Genomic DNA, 10,996 nt, shown 5'->3' with positions numbered 1-10,996 from the left:
GCACTAGGTCTTGGGGGTTGAGGTCTGTGGTGGAGTGCCTGCTCAGCACACAGGAAGCCCTGGGTTTCATCCCCAGCCCTGCTCTCTCCTTCATATCTGCTTCATGTCCCTCATGCTCCTTCACCATCAGACATGCTATAAGATTCTTTTTAAAAGAGCTTTCTTGAGGCATAATTAATACTCAAAGAACCACTTGTGATTAATGTGTACAATCTGGAGAACAAAGGTAACAAGTTAACATGTGCAAGAATATGCACAAAAAGGCAATAGATTATGATTTACTTATCTGTATATAATCTTTGCCTATTATTGGGATGTAGGAGCTTTTGTTATTTGAGTACTGACAGTTCCTATGACGTGGTTAGCACTCCATTTAAACTTCTTCAGTGTTAAGAAATAATTTATCACTAGCACTGCAGAATAAGTGACCTTCTGGAGAAAAGAATCAGAGCGGGACAGGAGTTCCTCAGCAGTAATGGCTCAAGGAATGTCCTAAGAGGACAGATGCATAAACACAGTGTAGGAATCCAGTCCTGACAGGAAATATAAACTGTAACATTTTAACCATACCAGTGCTGTTCATCTCTGTGATCAGAAGTCATGTTATTTTTCTCTTTCTGGTAGTTATATCCACTCCATGGAATCAGGAAACAATACAAGAATTTCAGAATTTCTTCTTCTGGGACTTGCAGAGGACCCAGAACTGCAGCCTCTCCTCTTTGGCCTTTTCCTGTCCATGTACCTGGTCACTGTGCTGGGGAACCTGCTCATCATCCTGGCCACCATCTCAGACCCCCACCTGCACACGCCCATGTACTTCTTCCTCTCCAACCTGTCCTTTGTGGACATCTGCTTCACCTCCACCACCATCCCCAAGATGCTGCTGAACATCCAGACACAGAGCAAGGCCATCACCTACGCAGGCTGCATCACCCAGATGTGCCTTTTCTTAGTTTTTGTAGAGTTGGACAACTTCCTCTTGGCTGTGATGGCCTATGACCGGTTTGTAGCCATCTGCCACCCACTGCACTACACTGTCATCATGAATCCCAGGTTCTGTGGTTTGCTGGTTCTAGTGTGCTGGATCCTGAGTGTCCTGCATGCCCTGTTACAGAGCTTAATGGTGTTACGACTATCTTTCAGCCCACATTTAGAAATCCCCCACTTTTTCTGTGAACTCAACCAGGTGGTCCAACTTGCCTGTTCTGACATCTTCCTTAATAACATGTTGATGTATTTTATTGCCCTGTTGTTGGCTTCTATTGCCCTCATTGGCATCCTTTACTCTTATGCTAAGATCGCTTCCTTCATCCGTGTAATCTCATCGGCTCGGGGGAAGTACAAAGCCTTCTCCACCTGCGCATCTCACCTCTCCGTGGTCTCCTTATTTTATGGCACAGGCTTTGGTGTGTACCTCAGTTCTGCTGCAGCCCAGAGCTCACACTCCAGTGCAACAGCCTCAGTGATGTACACCGTGGTCACCCCCATGCTGAACCCCTTCATCTACAGTCTGAGGAATAAGGACATAAAACAATCTCTGAAAAGTCTTTTTGGAGGGTAACTATGAGGGCCTCTTGCCCTGGGGCTTCACTAGTACCTGACTTTGATTGCAGGAGCAAAGTCTCAGAGCCCCAAGTTGTGATTCTTTGTTTATTCTTTGTGAATGTGAAATGCTCATCATGTCTCCATTCTATTTTCTGAAGTTTTCATGACTCTGAATTCAAACTCTCTATACAATTATATGTCCAACTCACTTTATTAAGCTTCCTAAACTCTCTGAAATCCAACAATTTTTTGCTTTGTTGTCCTGATTTTCTAAATTTATTCCAAAAGTTATTTTGAAAATCAGACCAGAAATATTTTAAAATTACCATTTCTCTCATGGGTTAGCAAAAATTCTTCTAATTAACATCTTCCTTCATGACATATAATGTGTTGATTAATCATGTTTCTTTCCCTCTATGAAAGCATAATCTTCTCTCTGTTTAAAACCTATCCTTCAGAACTAAGGCAATTCTTGCAACATGTAATAGAAAGTCATCCAAGGTCACAGTTTTGCCTTATCATGTGTTTGTATATTGGTACTTGAAAAGGGAGAAATGGTGGAATGAAATCGATGAATTTATGCTATGTACACATATGAATATACTTCTGTGAGTTTCACCTTTATGTACGTTTATAAAGCAATAATTAAAAATTGTAAATATTAGAAGGAGGACTAGTAGAGTAGAGGAAAGGGAAGAGATAGAGGAAAGAGAGGAATGGAAAAGAAAAGAACCAGGGACCGAAGTGGAGCAAATTATCTTCCATGCATGTGTGACTTTTCAGAATGAACCAAGATATTATCTACAACTTTTATGCACTAATAAAAAATTTGAAAAAGAAAAATGCTTTTTTTGATAATTACTACTTAATATGTGAGTGTACTTTATTGGGGTTTTGGAAAAATTGTTTTTACACCAACAAATTCAAAAGCTCTATGGAGTAGGATATAGACTTCTTTTTGAGATGGTTATGCTGCCTACCAAATGCCTTTTTAAAGAATTATGAGTTGTCATTCATATCCCTGGAGTAAATTATTCACCAGGATAGGGGGTGCACACCTTTAATCCCAGCTACTTGAATCCAAGGTTGAAGACAGAGGATGGCAACTTTGAGGCTGGGAATGTTACCAAGACCTTGGCTCAAAAAAAATAATAAAAGGTCAGGTTATGGATCCCAGTATTAGACTACCTATGGATTCACTCCCCAGTACCACAAAATAATAACAATAATAATAATAATAATAATAATAATAACAAAACACAAAAATTGTTACAGTGAATACTCTGACTTTTGAGATCACATCCAAAGCCCACTTTGGGAGGAGAGGAATTGAACCTACCTACCCCTGACTCTCACAGACCATCACAGCCTTTCTATGCAGAGTGCCGTCCACAGACCTGGACCTGAAACACATGCTAGAATGCATAGTTCCTGGGACTAGAGTCCCACTATGGCCTCAGAATTCTCATTTCATTTGCACCCCTGCAAATTCCTCTGCATCACAAAGTTGATATAGACCTCGATTGGATCACCTCCTCTCTGCTGACATTTGGGGGCAGGGATCTCTCCTGTGCATCATATTTGATTGGCACCCCCTGCAGACATTGCCAAAGAAAAATATCTCCAGTTGAGAACCACAGGCTCAGAGCTTGAGAACTGGGGATATTATGTCAAAATTCAAATGAAGGTCCCATTTGTACTTTATAAAAAATATTATATATTCAAATGAAGGTCCCATTTGTACTTTATAGAAAATATTTGTTTCGAGACAGTGTCACTAAGTTTCTGAGGCTGGCCTAGAAATTATAACTGTTCTGCCTCAGGCTTTGGAGTGGCTGGGATGACAGGTGTGTGCCACCTTGTCTGGTCAGTCCCTACCTGATGTCTAACCTTTGTCAGCCCTGTTTCTGCCATGGAGATGTAGTTCATAATCGTACTAACACATAAAACAGACTTCATAGAATAGACTTCAGTAAAAGTAAAACTGCCCAGTTCCTATCAGGTGTTAGCATTAGGCTATGGTGCATACAAACTAACCAACTCATCTTAATAAATATTTCAAAATGAGAGGCTGAATGTTAAAAGTACAAATTTCCTGTTAAAAGTACAAATTACTTCTGTTAAAAGTACAAATTTCCTGATAGTGTTTTGATCATGAAGGCAAGAAGTGTAATGACCAAGGCTTTATACCACAATTCTTACCCTTGTTAAGATGGCAATGACTCTTTCCTGGTACTTTTTGCACACCATTGGTCCATGATGTGAAGACACATGAGCTCTAACCAAGATGAGCTCATCACTGTCAGACTTAGAAAATGCTTTGGGTCACAGGAGGGATGAAGTGCCAGGAGGCTGGACCTTTGGAAGGCAGGTGAGTCCATGGAGGAACAATAAACACTAGGTTCCCTGGATTATAAATGGGTCTCCTGGGAACAGAGAATCCACAGGAAGAATTTCCTGTCTTTCCAGGCCAGTGTCCCTCGGGGGAACAAGAGAGAAATGATCTAATGAGCAGATATATAGGGAGCTATGGCTCTCTGATCTGATGTGGTCCCTCAGTGCACAGCCCTGTGCTGGACAGGATGTGGTGATGTCCTTTGAGATCTCAGGTCTGGGTGCCCAGGAGCCCAGCACTTGACTCCTTCCTGCTGTGTTATCCAGGGACAGAGCTTTAGTTACCATCAAGCCCACCCAGGCAGGACCTTGCACTTCCACAGGGAGACATTCCTCCCAGAGCTGGTCTCCAGGTGAGTCTGAGAGCTCAGTGGACGCTGCAGGAGAGCAGCAGAGAGAATGGAACCTGAGACTCTTTAGCTGAGGTCAGTGGAGACCCAGGCCTACCTAGCCCAGAGCAGGGCTGCTATGGCCACCTACTGTCCTGATGTTACAGGCTGCATTGATTCAAAACAGTTATTTGAGAAGTGGACATTGCACTGGTTAATGCAGGGTTCACTGCTGACAGTGAAATGGAGCTAACAGAGGCTGAAGAGAAGATGGGAGGGAGGCGTCCAGAACTTCCACAGAAAGAACAGGGGCCCAAGGATCTTTGGAATTAAGGGAGCAGAGGAATAGGGATTAACAGCGGAGGGACAAGAAGTTATGTTAGGGCAGTTTTAAAATATGTGTGTGCTTAAGATGAGAAATATGTGAGTGTACTTTATTTATTATTTACAAAAATACTGGTTAAGGATCTTGCAAAAATTATCTTACTACAAAAGTTCATGGAGCACGGATTTTAAAGTACTGTTTTCTCTATAGTAACATTGAAAACCATAATTAAATGAGATTATTTGAATTCTTTTCTTCTACAGACTGCCTATTTCAATGCATATAGAGATATTTTAGTTGGGACAGTGTGAAAATATGTAACTAATTTAAATTCTAGTCTATCTAGTAATTGTATTTGCCTTTTCTGAAACTATGAGTGATGAATGCTCTTTCTTTTTCTGACTTTGATTTAAATAACAATGGTAGTGAACATTCTTGTGCACCTCTAGTGCTATGTCACATTGCATAACATTTCCAACTTGTTTTCGTATCTCTGTGTTGCTTACTATGTCTTTTGTTGTTTTCTGATCAGATTCATTGCTTAAAAAGGCATCACCTTTAGGAATCATTGAAAAAACACTGTGTGTTTTTAAACTCAGGTCTTCACCTGTTTGGTGATTGTTAACATGTGAGGTAGGGGCCAACTTCATTTTCCTCCAGACAGACATTTATGTGAATATTTAATCCACAGTCTAATCTTCTACTAAATTTAAATGAAACTTTATCATATATGAAATGTTGACATACACTCAGACTCAATTCTTTATTCATTCAACAAGTGATAGCAGAGAATTTATTGTCAGAATATTATAGGAACATTGCATGTTATATTCTGATCTGCCAAATATTTTGTCAATTTAATTATTAATTCATGTTGATATCTTGGACTTGTTCCTGCTTTATGTCTTGTTTCAGTTAATTTTGCTTTTGCATTGCGAGGGATGGAACTGGACCCTTGGTCATACTGGCAAGGGCTCTACCACTGAGCCACACTGCCACCTAATTTCAGCTAGATCTTGAGGCTCCGTTCAATTTGTTGAACACAACTGTTTGGAAGCAGTTCTATGGAGCTTAGTTGCATTCTCCTTGCATTTTGTGAATTGCCTAACTTACTACTGTCACATTTTTCTCTAGTAATTGCAGATAGACTTCTTTACCTTTGTGAAAATAAAAGGTGAACAGAGCAGATGAAGTCTCTGCTCACCTGTATCTGGTTTTATCAGGTCATGGACTGAGAATAGAGAGAAACATGTGTTCTAACACAATGCCCGCAGCCATGGGAAGGGAGCAAAAGGACAGGAGGGTCATGACATGTGCATGGGTTTGTGTAGAACAGCTGGGGAGACCTCTGCTCGTTGGCTGAAGGCCAGAATCAGGGCCAGGGTGCACCTGTGGGCTTTGGTTAAAAAAATTAAAATCTACACCCCTCCGAAAAAAAAAAACAACAAAGGTATCACATGAGAAAAATGAGGAAGAGGACTCCTCAGCCACCAGATAAAAACCAACTGGTCAAGGAGACCTGGAAGAGGCACAGGAAAAACATGGCATTCTCTTTCATATAAAATCATGACAAGATTCTGTTGTACTTTTATGGAATCTTTTGAGAATTGTTAATTTATTCCCCTTTGTCCTTTTATCTTTGGATCATTTCTATATCACTTTGAAACCATAAAGACATCTCTATTTTTGACTTTGGATGTGTTTATTTCTGCACCTTTCTTATTTTGCTGGGTGCCCAGGAGCCAGACTGGGCTGGAATGCTGCTGGAACCAAGGGAGCGGTTTCCTCCTGTTGGTTTTTCGGGGACCCTGAGCTGATTACCTCACCCCTCCCACCCTGTGTCCATTTCATCCCACTACTTTCCTGTCTATTGACAACTTTCCCCATATGTGTGTTTCTTTAAATGCAGGGTGTAATCTAGCAAAACGTAAGAGCATTTGCCCTGTGTTTATTTGTCCAGGGGAGACTTAAAAAATGGATATTCTCTCTGCCATTTCTACATTAGGGGAAAGGTAATTTGATCTGGCCAGCTGGCATTGTATACACAAGGAGTCTAACAGTGTGGTGTGAAGGTCAGTGGCCATAAGGGTGATGGTGTGATGTGTATGCATGTGTGCCAGCCTTAGGGCAGGGCACTGGGACTCAGGGTGATGGTCATAGAACATAGTTCAACTCAACAGTAAAGGGTAGCAAGTAGCATGTCCATTTCAACTCAAAAAGATGCTTAGGGAAGGAATTTAATAATATGCAAGAGGGTACAGTGTGGAGGAAGAGCTCCCTGTTATGCAGATTCAGCTCCATCAAGGAGGCCCCTCCTTCTTCAGCATCTTCTGACACTATCTCTGATCACTCTTCCTCTTTCTCATTTACCTCTTCACCCTGGCCCCTCGATGCCCTTGGACATCCAAAACACACTGCTTCCTCAGGCCTTTGCACTGGCAATTCATTCTTCCAGGTAAAATTGCCTGCTGGCCTGCTGGCTCCTGCCCTGTCCCCCGAGGACTCTGTTCAATCATCACATTCTCTATTGAGCTTCTGGTCACCTACAAAAAATAGCAGTCCTAGGAGCTGGGGATGTGAGCTATTTCTAGAGCCCTTGAGCTCCTGTTTAACACAGGAAACCCCCTTGGTAAAATCCCAGTAAAACACACACACACACACACACACTTAAATACATTTAACACTTAAATACAACCTCTTATCTGCTGTTTCCATTTTATCTGCCTTTGTTTTTATCATATCTGCTTCATCATCAGGCATGTAATGTGAGTATTTCTTTTTAAAGCAACTTTTTAAAGTTATGATTAATATTCAGAGGACCATATGTGTTTGATGTGTATACTTCAGTGAGTGGGCACACATGCTGATATATGCTATATATCAAGAGCTCAAAAATGCAATAGACTGTGATTTGCCTATGTGCGTACATTCTTTGCCCATTATTTGGATGAGGAAATTTTGTTATGGAGGCCTGGACAGTGCCTGGAACATGGCCAGCATTCTGCATGTGCTCCTCCATGCTAAGAAGTAATTTTTCATTAAAACTATACAATGCATGAACTCCTTGGGAGAGGCTTAGAATGAGACAGGAATTCATAACAATATTGACCAGATCCATGATACAACAGAAATTAATTTATTTACTGGAAAATACAAATTGTAACATTTCAGCCATATCAGTAGTGTCCATATGTGTGATGATAAGTAGTATTATTCTTCTCTTTTTGGTAGTCATATCCACCAGATGGAACCAGGAAATAATACAAGGGTCTCAGAATTCCTTCTGCTGGGATTTTCAGAGGAACCAGAACTGCAGCCCCTCATCTTTGGGCTGTTTCTCTCCATGTACCTGGTCACTGTGCTGGGGAACCTGCTCATCATCCTGGCCATCATCTCAGACTCCCACCTGCACACGCCCATGTACTTCTTCCTCTCCAACCTGTCCTTTGTGGACATCTGCTTCACCTCCACCACCATCCCCAAGATGCTGCTGAACATCCAGACACAGAGCAAGGCCATTACCTATGAAGTCTGCATCACGCAGATGTACTTTTTTTTGGTTTTTGTAGAGTTGGACAACTTCCTCCTGGGTGTGATGGCCTATGACAGGTTTGTGGCCATATGTTACCCACTGCACTACACTGCCATCATGAATCCCAGGCTCTGTGGTTTGCTGGTTCTGGTGTGCTGGATCCTGAGTGTCCTGCATGCCTTGTTGCAAAGCTTAATGGTGTTGCGACTGTCCTTCTGCAGAGACATAGAAATCCCCCACTTTTTCTGTGAACTCAACCAGGTGGTCCAACTTGCCTGTTTTGACAACCTTCTTAATGACATAGTGATGAATTTTGCACTTGTGCTCTTGGCTACTTGTCCCCTTGCTGGCATTCTTTATTCCTACTCCAAGATAGTCTTCTCCATCCGTGCAATCTCTTCAGCTCAGGACAAGTACAAAGCCTTTTCCACCTGTGCCTCCCACCTCTCTGTGGTCTCCTTATTTTACTGTACAGGCCTGGGTGTGTACCTCAGTTCTGCTGTATCCCACAGCTCACGCTCCAGTGCAACAGCCTCAGTGATGTACACAGTGGTCACCCCCATGCTGAACCCTTTCATCTACAGTCTGAGGAATAAAGATGTAAAGAGGGCCCTGTTAAGGCTCCTTGGAGGGAAGGTGTAAAAGATCCATTGCCCTAGGGATTCAGAAGCACGTGCTCATGACTGCAGGAAGCAAAGCCTAGAGCCAGAAATAGTTGTTCTTTGATGAGATTGTGAAGGTGCAACTTTCTCCTTCCATTTGCTTCAAGGAGTTCTCATAACTCGATTTCCGCCTGTCTATACTTCCAAATGTCTTTATTAAGCTTTGTATTCTGATATCCATCAGGTTTTAGCTTTGTTTTTTTTTGTTCTGATTCTCCACAATTATTCCAAATATTGGAGCAGAAGAATTTGTAAATTTCCACTTATGTCACAGACCATGAAGGATCTTTTAAGAATAAGCAATTCTTCCATGGCATAGTTTATTGAATAATATCTCTTTCATTTTACTGTTAAAATAGTCATGAGTTTTACTGTGCCCAGGGAAGAAAGGTAGAGTTGACTAAGGACGCAATTAATGCAATTTGTCATTGAGGTAAATCAAAGGTCAGTTTTTCTTTTTTGTATCTCTCATTCCTTTGGATATCACGACCTGGACTCCTCTGCTTGATAATGTAGACTTTAGCACAGTAGTGTTTTGAAGAACTGGTCACTGTGGTTTACAAGAGTAATTTATTTAATTTTTCAATTGACACAATATTTCTACATACTTATGAGCTGTACATTTGTGCGTTATAATTTTTAGTGCATTACAGTTATATATAACATCAGGGATCATTTTAGCATAATCATACAAATATAAAATATAATTTGCTCAACTTTGGCCCCAAATCTTTCCTGTTTCATCCCCAGTTCTCCTTTATTTATTAATAGGTGTTTTAAAAATTAGCTTAATATAGTATGAAATTGACCAAACTATACTATGTGCATGTATGAACACACCACAGTGAATCTCATTTTATGTGTATCTATAGTAAAAATAATGTGTTTTGATTCATGTGTACATGAGACAAGGGGCAACCCTAGATAGTTAGTATATTCATCATTTAAACAACAATCATTTCTTTATAATGAATACATTGAAAATCCTCTCTTCTAAGAATTTTGAGGTATATTATGCATTATTGTTAGCTGTATTTACCCCATTGTGCCATAGAATAAGAGAACACATCCTTCCACTGCCTGGCTCTGTCATTGCTCTCATAGGAAGGGTCCTGCTTCTATGTCAGCTTGGTGTCCATGACACCTACCAAGTGTTTGGCTAGAAAGGCCCCCGGAGACATAGGCACAGTGTACAAGAATGATAACACTCATTATTGGTGTTGTCAATGGTGAGTTGGTGTCTACTTATCATTTGTTCTGGGTGGTTATTTTTATACTCTAGATAGCATCTTTGAAGTGATAACAATATACAAAAGTTAAATAGATAGTGATTCTTAGGTTTCATGCACCAGGAAAGGAGGATTGGACGAGCCTATTAAAGGGTGATAGTAGGAATCTTGGGTGATGGAACAATTCTGTATTTTGATGTTATCAGTGTTGATATCATGGGTGTGATAAAGTCCTCTAGTTTTGTGGGTTTATGAACAGTGCATGGATCTCTTTGTGTCCTTTCTTGCACATGCATGCTCATCTACGATTGATCACAAACAAAATGTAATAAAAACCTGTAAATGAGAAAAGTTAACAATACAGGAATAAGCTTTTCTCTAGGAGTAGGAACCCTGACAACTTTCCTTTTTCTCCTTGAGCTTGTATTTCTTTCCTACTTCCTCCACATATTTTTTCACAATCTCATGCTTTGTAAGGTGTGTGAAACTTAAAAATCACCTTAATAAATGTTTTATGATAAAAACTATCGATTAGAAATGAGTGTTATCATTCTTATATGTGGTGTCTATGTTGTTGTGGGACTGGGTGGGTGTGCAGGATTCTGTGATGAAGACTTGTTTTCACATAGTGTAAAATTGTTGGAGAAGGAAAAGAACACCAACACCAGACTAAGAATTTTTGGCACCTGATGTTCCACTATCATTGCCTTGCCTGCTTCGGGGGTGAGGGGCAATGCGGTGCAGACAGAAACTGTAGTGGGGCTTCAGAGAAAGGGAACTTCCCCAACTCCTCCCATCCCTGACCACCCACTCGCTCTCCCCATGCCTCAGCTCAGATGGTCTTCTCTAGAAATTATCTCCTTTTCCTCTCTATCAAGACTAAATCTTGGCCCCAGTTGAGTTATTTTATGACGCTGGATACTTTTATTTCCATTTGATGGTCATGCAGTGCTTTCATTAAAATTTTATTTTAAAAGTTT

At 40.8% G+C, this 10,996-nt stretch overlaps 2 protein-coding genes across 2 annotated transcripts; both read left to right on the top strand.

The window, feature by feature from the left end:
• Positions 1–637: 637 nt before the first annotated feature.
• Positions 638–1,561, top strand: LOC124087704 (olfactory receptor 7A10-like). Its single transcript, XM_046436672.1, has one exon. It carries the CDS (start codon positions 638–640, stop codon positions 1,559–1,561), a length of 924 nt encoding a protein of 307 aa, XP_046292628.1.
• Positions 1,562–7,837: 6,276 nt separating this feature from the next.
• LOC124087848 (olfactory receptor 7A17-like) lies at positions 7,838–8,910 on the top strand. The gene has a single exon (XM_046436984.1). The coding sequence runs from the start codon at positions 7,838–7,840 to the stop codon at positions 8,765–8,767; it is 930 nt and encodes a 309-aa protein (XP_046292940.1). The 3' UTR covers positions 8,768–8,910.
• Positions 8,911–10,996: the final 2,086 nt, after the last annotated feature.

This window comes from Marmota monax, unplaced genomic scaffold (assembly GCF_021218885.2).
Source record: "Marmota monax isolate L192 unplaced genomic scaffold, Marmota_monax_Labrador192_F-V1.1 WCK01_AAM20220418_F8-fsc00021, whole genome shotgun sequence".
Lineage (NCBI taxonomy): Eukaryota > Metazoa > Chordata > Mammalia > Rodentia > Sciuridae > Marmota > Marmota monax.
This window is presented reverse-complemented; position numbering and strand designations above follow the sequence as displayed.